General features: G+C 36.2%; 1 protein-coding gene across 18 annotated transcripts in view; it reads right to left on the bottom strand.

Annotated features, from left to right (window-relative positions):
• The window catches only part of SENP7 (SUMO specific peptidase 7), a 159,632-nt gene that overhangs the window by 126,986 nt on the left and 11,554 nt on the right, over positions 1–21,092 (bottom strand). For 11 of the 18 annotated variants that reach the window (XR_009335875.2, XM_067034744.1, XM_059064659.2 and 8 more), the window contains exons 2-3: positions 20,473–20,525; positions 2,642–2,740 (exon numbers count right to left, since the gene is read on the bottom strand). Coding sequence is in view for 17 of the 18 variants with exons in the window: in XM_059064659.2 (XP_058920642.1) it covers positions 2,642–2,740; positions 20,473–20,525 (152 nt within the window). In the remaining variant the exon portion in view is untranslated. Of the gene's footprint in view, positions 1–2,641; positions 2,741–9,450; positions 9,534–10,682; positions 10,753–12,994; positions 13,152–20,472; positions 20,526–21,092 lie in introns of all 18 variants that reach the window. The other 7 variants (XM_067034743.1, XM_059064661.2, XM_067034740.1 and 4 more) reach the window with 4 other exon arrangements.

Raw genomic sequence — 21,092 nt, 5'->3', positions numbered from 1 at the left:
CTTGAAGGCCAAATACTAAAGGAAGATTATATGACCCAAGGGTAAAGGAAAAAACACATTTAGTAAGACACTCCTTAAGAAAAGAAACCCAACTAAAAGCATCCATCTACTTCCAAGAGACTCTATGCGTGTGTGTGTGTGTATTTAAAATGATATATATAATATATATTATTTTTACTCCATTCAGTATTCTAAAACATAAAGTAAAATATATAAATGCAAAGATAAAATTTTCTTAAAATAATGTATTTTGGGGACTTCCCTGGTGGTGGTCCAGTGGTTAAGAATCTGCCTTCCAATACAAGGGAAGCAGGTTCAATCCCTGATCCAGGAACTAAAATCCCACACACCATGGGGCAAGTAAGCCTACGCACTGCAACTACTGAGCCACATGCCACAACCAGAGAGCTCACGGACCGCAACAAAAGATCCCCAAAACTATGACCCAATGCAACCAAAAATAAATACATACATACATATTTTAAAAAAAGAGAAAGCTTAAAAAAATAAAAATGTATTTTTTTCTTCTACTGGCAACAATTTTACTGCCTGATAATATCCAGTACTAGTAAACCTGTAGAAATATGGGAGCTCTCACTGGTGGCAATATAAATTGGTGCAAATCTTCTGTGAGACAATTTTGCAATATTCATTAAAATTTAATATACAAACTTCCTTAGACCCAGTAAAATGGTTCACTGTTTACAAAAGATGAAGGTCTTGCAATATTGTTTCTGTCAGCAAAACTCTAGAAACAACCAAATTGTCTAATATCAGTGCACTAAGTGAATAAATTAGTGTATATAGTATATTTTTGGAGTATTGCAAAGCCAATAAAAAATAAATAAAAGAGATAGATCTAAATGTGTTAAAATAGAAGAAAAAATTTAACAATATTACTAATATAACAATATTACCATGTATTTCATGATCCCTCTTAAGCAATGATCAAAAAATAATAGAGTTGTATGGGGGCAATATGCTTTCTTTTCCTTGAAAGGAATGAAAAAAAACTGTCAGTAATGACTGCATTTAGGAAATAGTCCCATTTATTATTTCCCTTTTTTGTACCCTGTATAAAAAGCAAAGGCATTATTTAATTATTAAATTTTTAAATAATGTTAGGGAATTCCTTGGTGGTCTAGTGGTTAGGACTCCATGCTTTCACTGCTGAGGGCATGGGATCAATCCCTGGTCAGGGAACTAAGATCCTGCAAGCCATGCAGTACGGCCAAAATAAATAAATATATAAATAATGTTAAAGAAACTAATACTAACAACAAATCTTTCCTCTGAGAACAAGTTATAATAAATGGTTAATTTTTCTTGTCTGTAACATAAAAACACATATATTCAAGGTGACTTAAAGTCTGTTATCCTAAAATTCTCCTGTTATAAGCTGAACTGTCTCTGCCAAAATTCATGTTGACATCCTAACCTTCAATATGACTCTATGTGGAGATAGGGCCTTTACATAGGTAATGAAGTTTAAATGAGGTCATAAGGGTGGGACCCTAATCCTATAAGACTAGTGTCCTTATAAGAAGAGGAAGAAACTCCAGGGATGTGGGTGCACAGAAAAGAGGCCATATGAGGATAAAGCAAGAAGATAGCCGTCTGTAAGCCAAGGTGAGAGGCCTTAGTGAAATGAATCCTGCCAGCACCTTGATTTTGGACTTCCAGCCTCCAGACCTATGAGAAAATAACTTTCTGTTGTTTAAGCCATCTGACCTGTGGCCTTTTGTTATGTTAGCCCTAGTACACTAATACGTATATCCTCAAATGGAGAATTAGAAAATCTTAGAAAAATTCTATTCTTAAAACCTTGACCATAAAAAAAAAAAAAAAAACCTTGACCATGAGTTGTGCCAGTCAAGGAAAAAAAAAAAAAAAAAACCTTATAAAGTGCTATCTTCAGCTTTATTCATGAGAACTCTATAGTAATATTTAATAGTGATAAAATTAGTCCAGATTTATAATCAGGATACCTTTTAAGATATAGTTGCGTCGCGCTGGGATGAATTGGGAGACTGAGATTGACATCTGAGTCAATCTATTTTATACACCGCTGCGTATGAAATAGATAACTAGTGAGGACTTGCTGTATAGCACAGGGAACTCTACTTGGTGCTCTGTGGTGACCTGGATGGGAGGAAATCCAAAAGGCATGGGATATGTGTATACATATGGCTGGTTCACTTTGCTGTGCAGCAGGAGCTAGCACAACATCGTAAAGCAACTGTACCCCAATAAAAAATAAATATTAAAAAAATATATATATACACACATATAGTTGTGTCACCCTTTAAGATGTACCCTCTCAAATTTACAAAACAGAGAAAAAGAGCAAAGGATTCTAATAAGCTTAATATTCTCATAAATTTTAAATATAATATATATTACAATAATGAGGTTTAAATTCATGAAGGAAACAACCATGCATAATAAGATGTTCTTAGATTTAAATTGAAAAAGACCCTAACCTCAAAGCATCACTTCAACATTTGCCAGAAATAAATTTAAAACCTGCAATTAGAAAACAAAAAAAAGACATATAAGAAAATTAAAATTCAGCTTTATTAAATTATTTTAAACACACCAAGTAACACCACATACTTAAAAGGAAATAGTTTTTATTTACCCCCTGCAAAGAAAGATCCCAGCGTTCTGAGCTTCTGAGTTTGGACAATGGTGACTTAACACAAACATCCTCTGGTTTTGCATTTAACATCTTTTTTATCTGAAACCAGAATGAGAAAATAACCAGTTTAACTGAAATATAAATAAGAGCTGAATGAGCTAACACAACCATTATATTAATTGCATTAATATTTTGGTATCAGTTTTAAAGTTTTAAATTCAGTGCTTAGTTTACAGGTAGTCATATATAATTTTATGAAAAGCCTCTCTCATTCAGTAAAAAAGTAGATAAATGAAGTAGCACAATAACTTTTTTTAACATCCTTATTGCAGGATATTTGCTTTATATTCTTGTTAGTTTCTGCTATAAAACAAAGTGAATCAGCTATATGTATACATATATCCCCATATCTCTTCCCTCTTGTGTCTCCCTCCCACGCTCCCTATCCCACCCCTCTAGGTGGTCACAAAGCACCGAGCTGATCTCCCTGTGCTACGCAGTTGCTTCGGACTAGCTGTCTGTTTTACATTTGGTAGTGTATATATGTCAATGCCACTCTCTCACTTCGTCCCAGGTTATGCTTCCCCCTCCCTGTGTCCCCAGATCCATTCTCTACGTCTGTGTCTTGTTTCCTGTCCTGCCCCTAGGTTCTTCGGAACCTTTTCTTTTAAACTTTCTATATATATGTGTTAGCATACGGCATTTGTTTTTCTCTTTCTGACATACTTCACTCTCTATAACAGACTCTAGGTCCATCCACCTCACTACAAATAACTCAATTTTGTTTCTTTATATGGCCAAGTATTATTCTATTGTATATATGTGCCACATCTTCTTTATCCATTCATCTGTCTATGGACACTTAGGTTTCTTCCATGTCCTGGCTATTATAAATAGAGCTACAATGAACATTGTGGTACATGACTCTTTTTGAATTATGGTTTTCTCAGGGTATATGCCCAGTAGCAGGATTGTTGGGTCATATGGTAGTTCTATTCTTAGTTGTTTAAGGAACCTCCATACTGTTCTCAATAGTGGCTGTATCAATTTACATGACCACCAACATTGCAGGAGGGTTCCCTTTTCTCCACACGCTCACCAGCATTTATTGTTTGTAGATTTTTTGATGATAGCCATTCTGACTGGTGTGAAGTGATACCTCATTGTACTTTTCATTTGGATTTCTCTAATGATTAGTGATGTTGAGCATCCTTTCATGTGTTTGTTGACCATCTGTATACATTCTAAGGAGAAATGTGTATTTAGCTCTTCTGCCCATTTTTGGATTGCATTGGGTTTTTTTGATATTGAGCTGCATGAGCTGCTTGTATATTTTGAAGATTAATCCTTTGTCAGTTGCTGTGTTTGCAAATATTTTCTCCCATTATGAGGACTGTCTTTTCCTCTTATGGTTTCCTTTGCTGTGCAAAAGCTTTTAAGTTTCATTAGATCCAATTTGTTTATTTTTGTTTTTATTTACATTACTGTAGGCAGTGGGTCAAAAAGGATCTTGCTGTGATTTATGTCATAGAGTGTTCTATGTTTTCCTCTAAGAGTTTTATAGTGTTCGGCCTTACATTTAGGTCTTTAATCCATTTTGAGTTTATTTTTGTGTATGGTGTTAGGGAGTGTTCTAATTTCACTCTTTTACATGTAGCTGTCCAGTTTCCCAGCACCACTTATTGAAGAGGTTGTCTTTTCTCCACTGTATATTCTTGCCTCCTTTATCAAAGATAAGGTAACCATATGTGTGTGGATTTATCTCTGGGCTTTCTATCCTGTTCCACTGATTTATGTTTCTGTTTTTCTGCCAGTACCATACTGTCTTAATTACTGTAGCTTTGTAGTATACTCTGTTGTTGTTTTGTTTGTTTGTTTTTGCAGCATGAGGGCCTCTCACTGTTGTGGCCTCTACTGTTGCAGAGCACAGGCTCCGGACGCGCAGGCTCAGCGTCCATGGCTCACGGGCCCAGCCGCTCCGCGGCATGTGGGATCTTCCCGGACCGGGAAAGGAACCCGTGTCCCCTGCATCGGCAGGCGGACTCTCAACCACTACACCACCAGGGAAGCCCTGTAGTATACTCTGAAGGCAGGGAGCCTGATTCCTCCAGCTCCATTTTTCTTTCTCACGATTCCTTTGGCTATTAGGAGTCTTTTGTGTTTCAATACAAATTGTGAAATTTTTTGTTCCAGTTCTGTGAAAAATGCCATTGGTAGTTGATAGGGATTGCACTGAATCTGTTAATTGTTTTGGGTAGTATACTCCTTTTCACAATGTTGATTATTCCAATCCAAGAACATTATATATCTCTCTGTTTGTATTGTCTTTAATTTCTTTCATCAGTGTCTTATAGTTTTCTGCATACAAATCTTTTTTCTCCTTAGGTAGGTATATTCCTAGGTATTTTATTCTTTTTGCTGCAATGGTAAATGGGAGTGTTTCCTTAATTTCTCTTTCAGATTTGCCATCATTAGTGTAAAGGAATGCAAGAGATTTCTTTGCATTAATTTTGTATCCTGCTACAACTCAGGATTAGTTGTATCCTGCTAACTCAGTGATTTTGTATCCTGCTAACTCAATGATTAGCTCTAATAGTTTTCTGGTAGCATATTTAGGACTCTCTATGTACAGTATCATGTCATTTGCAAACAGTGACAGTTTTACTTCTTTTCTGGATTCCTTTTATTTCTTTTTCTTTTCTGACTGCTGTGGCTGAAACTTCCAGAACTATGTTGAATAACAGTGGTGAGAGTGGGCAACCTTGTCTCCTTCCTGATGTTGGTGGAAATGGTTTCAGTTTTTCACCACTGAAAATGATGTTGGCTGTTGGTTTGTCATATATAGCCTTTATTATGTTGAGGTAGGTTCCCTCTATGCCTACTTTCTGGAGGGTTTTTATCATAAACCAGTGTTGAATTTTGTGGAAGGCTTTTTTTGCATCTATTGAGGTTATCATACGGTTTTTATCATTCAGTTGCTTAATACAGTGTATCACCTTGATGGATTTGCATATATTGAAGAATCCTTGCATTATTGGGATAAACTCCACATGATCATGGTGTATGATCCTTTTAATGAGCTGTTGGATTCTGTTTGTTAGTATTTTGTTGAGGATTTTTGCATCTATGTTCATCAGTGATATTGGCCTGTAGTTTGATTTTTTTGTGACACCTTGTCTGGTTGTGGAATCAAGGTGATGGTGGCCTCATAGAATGAGTTTGGGGGTGTTCCTCCGTCTGCTATATTTTGGAAGAGTTTGAGAAGGATAGGTGTTAGCTCTTCTCCAAATGTTTGAAAGAATTCACCTGTGAAGCGATCTGGTCCTGGGCTTTTGTTTGTTGGAAGATTTTTAATCACAGTTTCAATTTCAGTGCTTGTGACTGGTCTGTTTATATTTTCTATTCCTTCCTGGTTCAGTCTCAGGTTGTGCTTTTCTAAGAATTTGTCCATTTCTTCCAGGTTGTGCATTTTACTGGCATATGGTTGCTTGTAGTAATCTCTCATTATCCTTTGTATTTCCTACAGTGTCAGTTGTTAGTTCTCCTTTTTCATTTCTAATCCTATTGATTTGAGTATTCTCCCATTTTTGCTTGATGAGTCTGGCTAATGGTTTATCAATTTTGTTCATCTTCTCAAAGAATCAGCTTTTAGTTTTACTGATCTTTGCTATTGCTTCCTTCATTTCTTTTTCATTCATTTCAGATCTGATCTTTACAATTTCTTTCCTTCTGCTAACTTTGGGGTTTTCTTGTTCTTTCTCCAATTGCTTTAGGTGTAAAGTTAGCTTGTTTATTTCAGATATTTCTTGTTTCTTGAGGTAGGATTGTATTGCTATAAACTTCGCTCTTAGAACTGCTTTTTCTGCATCCCATAGCTTTGGGGTCATCGTGTTTTCATTGTCATTTGTTTCTAGGTATTTTGTGAATTCCTGTTTCATTTCTTCAGTGATCTCTTGGTTATTTAGTAGTGTATTATTTAGCTTCGATGTGTTTGTATTTTTTACCGATTTTTTCCTGTAACTGATATGTATACAGTTTCATAGTGTTGTGGCTGAAAAAGATACTTAACATGATTTCAATTTTCTTAAACTTACCAAGGCTTGATTTGTGACCCAAGATGTGATCTATCCTGGAGAATGTTCCATGAGCACTTGAGAAGAAAGTATATTCTGTTATTTGGGGATGGAATGTCCTATAAGTATCAATTAACTCCATCTTGTTTAATGTATCATTTAAAGCTTGTGTTTCCTTATTTTCATTTTCAATGATTTGGCCATTAATGAAAATGGGGTGTTAAAGTCGCCTAGTATGATTGTGTTACTGTCGATTTTATGGTTGTTAGCATTTGCCTTATGTATTTAGGTGCTCCTATGTTGGGTGCATAAATTTTTACAGTTGTTGTATCTTCTTCTTGGATTGATCCCTTGATCATTATGTAGTGTCCTTCTTTGTCTCTTGTAATAGTCTTTATTTTAAAGTCTGTTTTGTCTGATATGAGAATTGCAACTCCAGCTTTCTTTTGATTTCCATTTACATGGAATATCTTTTTCCATCCCCTCACTTTCAGTCTGTATGTGTCCCTAGGTCTGAAGTGGGTGTCTTGTAGACAACATAATATACAGTTCTTATTTTTGTATCCACTCAGTCATCTATGTCTTTGGTTGGAGCATTTAATCCATTTACATTTAAGGTAGTTATCGATATTTATGTTCCTATTACCATTTTCTTAATTGTTTTGGGTTTGTTTTTGTAGGTCTTTTCCTTCTCTTGTGTTTCCTGCCTAGAGAAGTTCCTTTAGCATTTGTTGTAAAGCTGGTTTGGTGGTGCTGAATTCTCTTAGCTTTTGCTTGTCTGTAAAGGTTTTAATTTCTCTGTCAAATCTGAATGAGATCCTTGCTGGGTAGAGTAATCTTGGTTGTAGGTTTTTCCCTTTCATCACTTTAAATATGTCCTGCCACACCCTTCTGGCTTGCAGAGTTTCTGCTGAAAGATCGGCTGTTAACCTTATGGGGATTCCCTTGTATATTATTTGTTGTCTTTCCCTTGCTGCTTTTAAGTTTTTATTTAATTTTTGATAGTTTGATTAATATGTGTCTTGGTGTGTTTCTCCTTGGATTTATCCTGTATGGGACTCTCTGTGCTTCCTGGACTTGATTTACTACTTCCTTTCCTATATTAGGGAAATCTCTTCAAATATTTTCTGTCCCTTTCTTTTTCTCTTCTTCTTCTGGGACCCCTATAATTCAAATGTTGGTGCATTTAATGTTGTCCCAGAGGTCTCTAAGACTGTCCTCAATTCTTTTCATTCTTTTTTCTTTATTCTGCTCTGCAGTAGTTATTTCCACTATTTTATCTTCCAGGTCACTTATCCATTCTTCTGCCTCAGTTATTCTGCTATTGATCTCATCTAGAGTACTTTTAATTTCATTTATTGTGTTGTTCATCATTGCTTGCTTCCTCTTTATTTCTTCTAGGTCCTTGTTAAATGTTTCTTGCATTTTGTCTATTCTATTTCAAGATTTTGGATCATCTTTACCATCATTATTCTGAATTCTTTTTCAGGTAGACTGCCTATTTCCCTTCATTTGTTGGGTCTGCTGGGTTTTTATCTTGCTCCTTCATCTGCTGTGTTTTTTCTGTCTATGTTACTGTGTTTGGGGTCTCCTTTTTTCAGGCTGCAGGTTCGTAGTTCCCGTTGTTTTTGGTGTCTGTCCCCCGTGGCTAAGGTTGGTTCAGTGGGTTGTGTAGGTTTCCTGGTTGAGCAGACTGGTGCCTGTGTTCTGATGGATTAGGCTGCAACTCATGTTTCTGGTGGACAGGACCACATCCGGTGATGTGTTTTGGGGTGTCTGTGAACTTACTATGATTTTAGGCAGCCTCTCTGCTAATTGGTGGGGTTTTGTTCCTGTCTTGCTAGTTGTTTGGCACAGGGTGTCCAGCACTGTAGCCTGCTGGTCGTTGAGTGGAGCTGGCTCGTAGCTTTGAGATGGAGATCTCTGGGAGAGCTTTCACCATTTGATATTACATGGGGCCGGGTGGTCTCTGGTGGACCCATATCCTGAACTCGGCTCTCCCACCTCAGAAGCTCAGGCCTGACACCTAGTCGGAGCACCAAGACCCTGTCAGCCACGCAGCTCAGAAGAAAAAGAGATAGGAAGGGAGAGAGGGAGGGAGGGAGGGAGGGATAAAAGGAAGGAAGAAAAGAAGGAAGGAAGGAAGGAGGAGAAAAATACAGAATAAAATAATTAAAATTAAAAATTAAAAAAATATTAAAAAGAAAAAAAAGTAAAGGAAGGAGAGAATAACCAAACCAGAAACAAATCCACCAATGATAACAAGTGTGAAAAACTACACCCCAAGAAAACCAAAAAATCGACAGAACCCTAGGATAAATTGTAAAAGCAAAGCTATACAGACAAAATCACAGAAAGCATATGCATACACACTCACAAACAGAAAAAGGAAAAATATATATATTTTTTTTTTAATGGAAGAGAGCAACCAAATCAATGAACAAATCTACCCATGATAATAAGCTCTAAATACTAAACTAAGATAAACATAAATCCAGAAACAAATTAGATGCAGAAAGCAAACCCCAAGTCTACAGTTGCTCCCAAAGTACATTGCCTCAGCTTTGGGATGATTCATTGTCTATTCAGGTATTCCAGAGATGCAGGGTACACCAAGTTGATTGTGGAGATTTAATCTGCTACTCCTGCCCAGAGGTACAAGTCCCATCCCTATCCTTTTGTCTCTGTTTTTCCTTTTTTCTTTTGCCCTACCCAGGTACGTGGGGAGTTTCTTGCCTTTTGGGAAGTCTGAGGTCTTCTGCCAGTGTTCAGTAGGTTTTCTGTAAGTTGTTCCACATGTAGTTGTATTTTTGATGTATCTGTGGGGAAGAAGGTAATCTCCACGTCTTACTCCTCTGCCATCTTGAATAACTTCCCCCCATAATAACTTCTTAACTATTCTTACTTGCAGTTTCTTCCCCTTCTAATCTTTCAAACACTATCCCCAGAGGTCTCTAACACAAAAATCTAATTATGGCTACAATCTTAAAATACAACAATAGCACCCATTACTCATACATAAAACTCTTAACAATCAGGGCTTTCTGACATCATCCACACATCACAAACTCTACACCCCACCCCCACTGAGTTTGTTTAACCTTCTTCAAGCATACATCTCTACACCTCTGTACGTACTGCTCCTTCAACGTAGAATGCTCTTCCCTCTATTTCTCCCCTGTTAAAAATACTTCAGATTCTGCACAAAATTATTCTCTTATCCACACAGTCAACACTCCCACACCAAGGCACTCCTTTCTCTGGATGTTAGTACTTGGTAATTTGTATTAACACATATCATACTATATTATAATTATTTGTCTTCTTCTCCAGACTGTGGAGGTCCTTAAAGAGAGTACCCTTAGTCATCTTTACATCTCCAAAGTGTATGGCTCATGATACACTGAATAAACAAATGAATGTAGTGTAGCCACAAGTTTGAAATCATTTGTTTAGAACTTAAAATAATTTAACTTTCACATTATAAATGATGGTTAAGCATCAAGTTCAGCTTATTACATAACATATAATAAGCACTGTATCAACTACAACCAGAGACAACGATAAAATGATTTCAATGAGAGTAAAGCATAAGTTAGGAGGATAAAATAAATGTGAAGAAAGGGTATCTGAACACTTTTATTTCATTAGTACCCTGGAGTTAATCCTCCTGGGCATCAGCAACATCTTAATTATTTATATTTAATTTATATAAAAGGTACCTCTTTATAATTCTTCATCTGCAACAACATTATCTCTAAATCAATCATTTCCTTTATATTCTTAATTAGGGAACAACAGTTGTTTTTTCAGGGAGTAAGATAAGGGCTTCAGGCTGTTCACACCCATGGATCCTTTGTGAGTAGGATATTTAGCCTACATTAGATACTGTAGCATATTGTGTTTTCCAATCATGGCCATATCAATACTCTACAACCCACATGCTTTTCTTACAATGTGATACTGACCAGTTCTCCAACATCAGGTGCAGTCTATGTTCCTTCCCCTTGAATCTGGACAGGTCTGTGACTTCCAAGGCTAGATCATAAAAAGCATTATGTATAGCTACACTGCTTCAGCCTGGCTTTCATGTAGCAACATTTGTGTGTTTTCCCTTCCTTCCTCCCTCTTTTTTTCCGTCTCTCTCTGTCTCAGTATACATGCCTTGGGATCCCTAAGCCATAGGTTAAAAAAATCTTGGATACCCTCAAGCTGCTGTGCTGCAAAGATTTCATGAGAAGGCTAAAAAGAACAGATATATACCAAGATATTCCAAACACAGGTATCAAGGTAAGTGAGTGAGTGATCCTTTAAGATGATTCCAGGCCTCAGCCCCCAAGCAAACCTAGCTAACTCCAAATGAAACCAAGAAAAGCTATCTCCAATTGAACCCTGGCCAGACAGCAGATTCATGAGCCAAATAAGTTTAAACCACTAAGTTTGGGGATAATCTGTTACACAGCCCTAGTAATAACCTAAAAAGATACCAAGTTCAAACTTGAAGGAGAGCAGCTGATATTTTTAAGAGTTGGGTATAGGTGTTGAGTATTTTGTAAAAAGACTGCTGATGTCTTCTGTGGAAGATTTTATATTCTTTTTTCACAGTAATTAGTTTTTATTATTTTACCTATGAGTGGATTAGACTCAATGTTAATAAATTATTTACCCTAATAAATATTCATGTATACTTCCATTAGGATGGACACAAAATATAATTTACCCTATCTTCAAAAAAAGGAGCTCTCTACTTCCCCTAAAAGTATAAACATATGAAATCTGGAAATTTATTAAAACTCTAAACAAGCATCAGAAGGTTTGAAAATCAAAGTACAGTAGACCCTTGAACAATTCAGCTTTGTTGGGGCACTGACCCCTGCGCAATTAAAAATGTGAGTAACTTTATAATCAGCCTTATGTATCCATAGTTCCACATCCTCAGGTTCAACCAACCACAGATCGTGTAGTACTATAGTATTTATTTTTAAAACTTCTGTGTATAAGTGGACTGAAGCAGTTCAAATCCATTTTGTTTGAGGACCAACTGTATATACATACAAACATTTATGAACAGGGACATAGACTATATATTATTTATAGTATAGAAAAAATAGAAACAATAATAAAAGAACACAAATATAATTACTGTAAAGACAAATGAGATACTATACAGTAGTTATTAAAAAACATGTTCCAGAATAACAAATGATATAAGAAATTATTTCCAACATAAGTAATAAAGAAAATCATATCTACAGAATGATCTTTTATAAGGTGAAAAAAAAATCCATGTATGGAAACAAATGTGAAAGGATACACACAAAAATGTTTACCAGTGACTAGCTCTGAATGCTAATATAAGGAGTGATTTTTATTTTCATTTTTGTGTTTTCCTACAGTTTCCAAATGTTTTACTTTTTAATAGGAACATCACGCAACCATTAAAAGCAAGAAAAAATAAATAAACATTTAAAGCTCCAGAAAAACCTCTGCTGCAGCTTCCTGGTCAATAAATTACAGATCTAAATCTATCGGTCTAATATTGTATATGCGTGGTAAGCAGATTTTAGGTACAACTAACTACTCTGTCAAAATTTTTCTACACTCACTTTTTTCTTAATGATTAAATCATAAAAATAATGCCTGTCTCTTTACAACAATCTGATCTATTCTTAGACAAATTTTAATCATGATCTCAATTGTGTACAATCAACAGAGATTCTAAGCCACTAATGATTCTGCAAAGCCTATAATTCCATTAAAAGAATCAGAACGGACTCCTAATATTTTCAAATATTTTCAATACTCTCCTAATACTTTAAAGATCGAAATTTAATCTTTTAAGGCAAAAAAGGGTTCTAAAGCCCCTTACCTTCAAGTTATACTTAAATACACTGATAGAACTCTAACAATTTCCCAAAAACAAAGCTCAAGAACATTTATTTTATTTTACTTACTAATATTCAAATGTAATACTAAACAAGCCTTTTAGCAAATCAATTCAGAGTCACTTTGACGTTCATTTTATACCTAACTCATTAGAGTATGCCCTCACAAAGAGAATGCTATCAAAAGAAGATAATGGGGTGGGTGAACACGCTGGATTCTATCGACAAGTTATGCATTGCTAACATATGCTCCTTACAAGCTGAAATGATCTCTGCCATATTCTTAATACAGAACTTCAGAACCTTAATCACTTATTTCTTCAGATACTACACAGATGTAGAACTATTATTTAGGGAAACTTTGGGGTCTGCTCAAAGATATGGCTATGACTTACCAAGGAAGAATGAAAGTCTTGGTTTTTAGTTTTCAGTATCAACCTCCTAATTTAAAAAGCCAAAGACTATGATCTTCCCATTAGCAGAATTCAAAGTGTTCACACTCTTACTCTACATCTGTCCAGAATAAGCCTTGAGTTAATCTAGTTCCAGCACCTATCAAAAGTCCAGGAATAATTAGTAGATAATGATGTTCCAAAGATTTAGCTACAAGGATAATAACTGCAGTACAATTTATAATTTTTTAATTTAAAACTATTCAAAAATATTATGACAGGATAGTGGTTAAATTAACTGTGATACATCCCTACAGTAGAATATAATGTAGTCATTGAAAATGTTTACCACTGCTTCCCTCGTACTTATGCCTAGTATAGTGTCCAATACATGTTAAGTACCCAATAAGTATCTACTGAGCAATGCTTTAAACTTGATTTCAAAAAATGTTTATAATATATAGTTAAGTACAAAAAGTAAATAATAAAATCATATTTTGTGGTTTTCAACCATTAATATTTAAATATTTGTTTATTATAGATAGATATACAGATACGCAGAAAATTAGTAGGATATACACTTAAGTGTTAATTTTAACTGTGTCCAGGTGGTATTCTTTTAGTTCAACTGAATTTTCTAATTTCTTCACAACAATCTAGTACTGATTTAGAAATATTTTTTTAATACTTAAAATATATCAGTCTTGTCCCTATATCAATCAAAACTTTAATCCTTTCAGTGATTTATTTCCCTAGCTGCTTTGAGAGAAAAAGCAATAATATTAACTACTAATAAGAATTTAATATGCCAATATTCTAAAAAATTCTACATTTTTAAACAGCAGTACCACAACTTTATGTGCATATTATGGTTGAACAAATAAGAAAATATACTGTAGATACTGAGAGATAGAAAACTTAAAAATAAGCAAAGAAGGGGACTTCCCTGTTGGTCCAGTGGCTAAGACTCCGCAGGGGGCCAGGGGTTTGATCCCTGGTCAGAGAACTAGATCCCACGTGCCACAACTAAGAGTTCACATGCTGCAACTAAAGATCCCGCGTGCCGCAACAAATATCTCACGTGCCACAATTAAGACCCGGCACAGCCAAATAAATAGATATTTAAAGATAAATAAATAAGGAAAGAGGGCAGGCTAAAATAAGCCCTGTGGTACTGGATTGGAATCAGAAGTAACAGTACTGAACTCATGGAGGTTTCTTTAGATGTATAGATAAGCAGATAGAGAAATAAATACAGACATGTATGTATATGTATGAGTTAGTATACATATATTCTTCTAGTCCTGTCTATTTCGAGAGCCTAGAAATGATGACACCCCAGCAGCAATGAGCATATCTAGCACCCTGACCTGGGTTTCTGAATACTATTCTTGAATTTAAAAAAACGGAGCTCCTTGGAAAGTATCTTATAGTACCAGAAAGTAAGGAAGAGCTCAAAACACAAAAAAAATAGGAGCATGTCAAAAGGGCACAAGAGCCATCCTGAAAGAACTTCCAATGCCAAAGCTGGAATACTTTGATCAACAAAACCAGTAATGACAGTAGTAGATTATAACACATAGAATAAAGTAAATATCTATAAGTCCATGTTGATATATGTAAATAATTGAATAAATGAGACAAGAGAGACAGCTGTCCCTTCCAGAAGAATTATAATAAATATAGAGAGAATAAAGAAAATAGAAAAATCACAATAGAATATCGTATTTTAACTGTTGCAAGCAAGATCCACTGCTAAAAGCTAAAACGAGGGGTGAAAGTTTAAGAAGAAACAGTATATTTGCATAGATTCAAAATATCTCTCCCAATACAAACTTCCAATTGTAAGATAAGTAAGTTCTAGGAATGTAACATACAACATGATAAAGATAATGAACACTGATGTACATTATAAATAGAAGTTGTTAAAAGAATAAATCCAAAGAGTTCTCATCACAAGGGAAAAAATTTCTATTTCTTTAATGTATCTATATGAGATGATGGATGTTCACTAAACCTACTGTGGTAATCATTTCATGATGTGTGTAAGAAAAATCATTATATTGTACACCTTAAACTTATGGAGTGCTATATGTCAATTTTACCTCAATAAAACTGGGGGAAAAAACACAAGATATCTCTCCCAAGATCTCTATTTATTAAAGATAAAGAATAACTTTACAATGGAGTAATCATGCAGACACCATCTTAACCAGGTAATCAAGATAAACATCACCAGTAATAAGACATATCATCATTATGTACCCCGGATAGGACACACTGAGAAGGTCACAACACTTCTGTGGTATTCTTCTCAAAAAGCCACAACCTTAATCTAATCACACATGATTAGAAACATAAGACAAACCCAAACTGAGGGATTCAACAAAATATTGCCTAGTATTCTTTAAAAGTGTCATGGTCATGAAAGAAAAAAGACAAGAACTGTCATAAACTTAAGGAAATCAATGCAATGTGAGATCCTGAATTAGATCCTAAAACAGAAAAATCACATTAGTGAAGAAATGCAAATAATGTCTATAGTTTAAAATATACCCATGTTATTTTCTTTATGTTGATAACTGTACTATGGTTATGTAAGACATGAACACTGGGGGAAGATGAGTGAAGGGTAGATGGAAACTGTACTATTTCTGTAAATTTAAAGTTACTTGAAAATTAACAGTTTTAATAAACATTGCTGTACAACTAAAAATAAGAGAAATGTATTTAGTCGGTACACATTCATAATACAAATTATGAATTTCTAATGGTGGAGCTTCAGAGTAAGATGCATAAAGCAATGTCCTAAAGCAAAGCATTTCACTTCACTGAAGGCATTAAGCAGAAAATAAGTAGCAGTCAATACAGAGGTATTTAAAACCAGGTATACATACACACAAATAAACTCAAATTGGATTAAAGACGTAAATGGGGACTTCCTTGGTGGCGCAGTGGTTGAGAATCCGCCTGCCAATGCAGGGGACATGGGTTCGAGCCCTGGTCCGGGAAGCTCCCACATGCCGCGGGACAACTAAGCCCGTGTGCCACAGCTCCTGAGCCTGCGCTCTAGAGCCTGTAAGCCACAACTACTGAGCCCTCATGCCACAACTACAGAAGCCCATGTGCCTAGAGCCATGCTCCACAACAAAAGAGGCCACTGCAATGGAGAGTGGCACCCGCTTGCCACAACTAGAGAAAGTCTGCACACAGCAATGAAGACCCAATGCAACAAAAAATAAATAAATAATTTTTTTTTTTTTTTTGGAAAAAACACCTAAATGTAAGGCCAGATACTACAAAACTCTTAGAGGAAAACACAGGCAGAACACTCTTGACATAAATAGCAGCGATAACTTTTTGGATCCACCTCTTAATGAAAATAAAAACAAAAACAAACAAATGGGACCTAATTAAACTTAAAACCTTTTGAACAGCAAAGGAAACCATAAACAAAAAGACAACCCTCAAAATGGGAGAAAATATTTGCAAATGAAGCAACCAACAAGGGATTAATCCCCAAAATATACAAACAGCTCATGCAGCTCAATATCAAAAAAACAAACAACCCAATCAAAAAAACAAACAGGGACTTCCCTGGCAGTCCAGTGGTTAAGACACCATGCTTCCAATATAGGGGGGTGGGGGTTCAATCCCTGGACGGGGAACTAAGATCCCACATGCCATGCAGTGTGGCCAAAATAATAATAATAATTTTTTTAAATAGGAGGAAGATCTAAAAATACATTTTTCCCATTTTTCCAAAGAAAACATACAGATGGCCAAAAAGCACATGAAAAGATGCTCATCATCACTAATTACTAGAGAAATGAAAATCAAAACTACAATGAGGTATCACCTCACACCAGTCAGAAAGGCCATCATCAAAAAATCTACAAACAATAAATGCTGGAGAGGGTGTGGAGAAAAGGGAACCCTCTTGCACTGTTGGTGGGAATGTAAACTGATACAGCCACTAAGGAGAACAGTATGAAGGTTCCTTAAAAAACTAAAAATAGAACTACCGTATGACCCAGCAATCCTGCTACTGAGCATATACCCTGAGAAAACCATAATTCAAAAAGTCATGTACCTGCCGCAGAGCAGCTAGGCCCGTGCACCACAACTACTGAGCCTGAGTGTCTGGAGCCTGTGCTCCGCAACGGGAGAGGCCGCGATAGTGAGAGGCCCATGCACCGCGATGAAGAGTGGCCCCTGCTCGCCACAACTAGAGAAAGCCCGCATGCAGCAATGAAGACCCAACACAGCCAAAAATAAATAAATAAATAAATTCAGCTTAAAAAAAAAAAAAAAAAAAGTCATGTACCACAATGTTCACTGCAGCTCTAATTACAATAGCCAGGACATGGAAGAAACCTAAGTGTCCATCGACAAAGGAATGGATAAAGAAGATGTGGCACATATATACAATGGAATATTACTCAGCCATAATAAGAAATGAAATTGAGTTATTTGTAGTGAGGTGGATGGACCTAGAGTCTGTCATACAGTTAAGTAAGTCAGAAAGAGAAAAACAAATACCATATGCTAACACATATATATGGAATCTTAAAAAAAATGGTTCTAGGCTTCCCTGGTGGCGCAGTGGTTGAGAGTCCACCTGCTGATGCAGGGGACACGGGTTCGTGCCCCGGTCCGGGAGGATCCCACATGCCGCGGAGCGGCTGGGCCCGTGGGCCATGGCCACTGAGCCTGAGTGTCTGGAGCCTGTGCTCCGCAACGGGAGAGGCCACAACAAGGAGAGGCCCGCGTACCACAAAAAGAAAAAAAAAAAATGGTTCTAAAGAACCTAGGGGCAGGACATGAATAAAGACACAGATGTAGAGAATGGACTTGAGGACACGGGGAGGGGGAAGTAACCTGGGACGAAGTGAGAGTGGCATGGACATATATACACTACCAAATGTAAAACTGACAGCTAGTGGGAAGCAGCCACATAGCACAGCGAGATCAGCTTGGTGCTTTTTGCCCACCTAGACAGGTGGGAGGGAGAAACAAGAGGGATGAGATATCAGGATATATGTATACGCATAGCTGATTCACTGTTATAAAGCAGAAACTAATACACCACTGTAAAGCAATTATACTCTAATGAAGATGTTAAAAATAAATAAATAAATAAATAAATAACTACTGAATGAAGATGGCCTCAGTGGCCAAGATGTTAGATAAACCATGACCTTTGGGTTAGACAGATAATGTTTGTTAAGTGTGCTGTAATCCATATATATACATATATATATATATATATATGCCCTGTATTGATGTTTCCTGGTTGGCATTAACTTAATATTAAAAATTCATCCTTTATTATGAAAAAAAATCTAGAAACAATAAATGCTACAGAGGGTGTGGAGAAAAAGGGAACCCTCTCACACTGTTGGCGGGAATGTAAATTGATATAGCCACTATGGAGAACACTATGGAGGGTCCTTAAAAAACTAAAAATAGAACTACCATGTGACCCAGCAATCCAACTACTAGGCATATACCCTGAGAAAACCATAATTCAGAAAGAGCCATGTACCACAATGTTCATTGCAGCTCTATTTACAATAGCCAAGACACAGAAGCAACCTAAGTGTCCATCGACAGAGGAATGGATAAATAAGATATGGTACATATATACAATGGAATATTACTCAGCCATAAAAAAGAACAAAATAATGCCATTTGCAGCAACACGGATGGACCTAGAGATTGTCACACTGAGTAAAGTAAGTCAGACAGAGAAAGATAAATATCATATGATATTGCTTATATGTGGCACCTTAAAACTGGTACAAATGAACTTATTTACAAAACAGAAAGAGTCACAGATGTAGAAAACAAACTTATGGTTACTAGAAGAGAAAGGGGTTGGGGGAGGGATAAACTGGGAGACTGGGATTGTCATATACACACTACTACACATAAAATAGATAACTAATAAGTTCCCTGTATAGCACAGGGAACTCTACTCCATACTCTGTAATGACCTATATGGGAAAAGAATCTAAAAAAGAGTGGATATATGCATAACTGATTCATTTGCTGTACACCTAAAACTAACACAACCTTGTAAATCAACTATACTCCAATAAAAATTCTTAAAAATCAAATACATAAATAAATAATAAAACTGGGTATAATAGCAATGTAAAATATCTTTTTTAACTCCCTCATCTACCTCACTTAAGCTAAATCCAGAAATTTTTTGGCTGCATGACACGGCGTGTGGGATCTTAGTTCCCCAACAAGGGATCGAACCCGGGCCCACAGCAGTGAAAGCATGGAGTCCTAACCACTGAACAACCTGGGAATTCCCTAAATCCAGAATTTTTTCTTTTTTTTCTTTCTTTCTTTAGTTATTTAAATTTTTTTTGGCTGTGTTGGGTCTTCATTGATGCGCGTGGGCTTTCTCTAGTTGCAGCAAGTGGGGGCTATTCTTTACTGTGGTGTGTGGGCTTCTCATGGTGGTGGCTTCTCTTGTTGCGGAACACGGGCTCTAGGAGTGCAGGCTTCAGTAGTTGTGGCGCACAGGCTCTAGAGTGCAGCCTCAGTAGCTGTGGTGCACAGGCTTAATTGCTCTGCGGCATGTGGGATCTTCCCGGACCAGGGATAGAACCCGTGTCCCCTGCACTGGCAAGTGGATTATTAACCACTGAACCACCAGGGAAGTCCCAGAATTTTAAATGAAGAAACACACCCCAAAAATCTGAAGTAAGCCAAGGTAGAAAAAGAGTATCCAAAGCCATCTCTCTGTGTGGTCTTATAAGGTACTCTTGATTCGTCTCACAGCCCTCCTTTATGATTTCTTCTTCTCCCTCTTTGTTCCACAAATACACCAAATTAAAGTCCTCCATGTATAATTAGAATGTTTCAAAGAAAAGTCTCTAATAAATTATTATAATGAAAATCAAGGTACTATGGCATTTAAATCACAAAATTCTATAGGAAAAAAAGATTATCTTTCTAAAAACACAGATTAAAATTTTTTAAACACCTCCTATGTAGGTAGAAACTTCATTTTAGTTGTTTTGCTACTCTTGGCTTATATAAAAGAAATAAATAAATGAAAAAAAAGTATGCTTAAAAGGACATACATATTCCAAACAGTAAATTTCAGCACATGACTTGAATACAATTCTTCAACAACTACAGTATCATAAATGAATGAATCTCAGGTGCTCTAATATATTCAGTCATCAAAGAAATGAGTTCTGTTCTATATAAATCTAAAATAAGACTTGGAAAGTACACTGGAAAATTTTACAATGATTTAAACAAGGCTGGTCCCAGAAAGGGTTTCCTAGCTAACCCTTGGTTAATTAGGATATACCATTCTCCAAAAAACACTGATTAATTACGGATTTACAGTATTTTCTTTACAATTTTATTAAAAAGACAAATTCCAAAATACTTTCAATATTATCAACTCTAAAGATAAGGCAAAGGTTAAGAGCAAAACTAATACATACCTTATGTAACTCCAAAGATGAAGGCTTTTTCCTTTTCCCTTCTGTGACAATTTCTACAAAGACATGGTAAAAATTATCATTTAACATTAAATGAGATAACATAACAGAATAAATCTTTTCAGTTATCTTTTGTTTCAAATGAACTTCTTGTTACATTTACAATTTACATTGATACATTTTATAGAACCTGAAGGACTAAAGGTCAAAAATAATCAAAGAGTAGCAGATTCTCAAAAAATTTCTCAATTAAACAATATACATGTGATGAGAATTGAAAAAAGAAATTTGGTTCTAAGAACTCAATAAGAAATTCCTTGGCAGGGCTTCCCTGGTGGCTCAGTGGTTGAGAGTCTGCCTGCCGATGCAGGGGACACGGGTTTGTGCCCCGGTCCGGGAAGATCCCACATGCTGCGGAGCGGCTGGGCCCGTGAGCCGTGGCCACTGAGCCTGCGCGTCCGGAGCCTGTGCTCTGCAACGGGAGAGGCCACAACAGTGAGAGGCCCGCGTACCGCAAAAAAAAAAAAAAAAAAAAAAAAAAAAAAAAAAAAAAAAGAAATTCCTTGGCAAAAATCCTAGTATCCAATAGGTCTTCGATTTATGTTGGTTGAACCATAAGACCA

Source organism: Kogia breviceps, chromosome 5 (assembly GCF_026419965.1).
Source record: "Kogia breviceps isolate mKogBre1 chromosome 5, mKogBre1 haplotype 1, whole genome shotgun sequence".
Taxonomy (NCBI): domain Eukaryota; kingdom Metazoa; phylum Chordata; class Mammalia; order Artiodactyla; family Physeteridae; genus Kogia; species Kogia breviceps.
The sequence above is the reverse complement of the archived record's forward strand: the minus strand, read 5'-3'. Positions and strand labels throughout refer to the sequence as shown.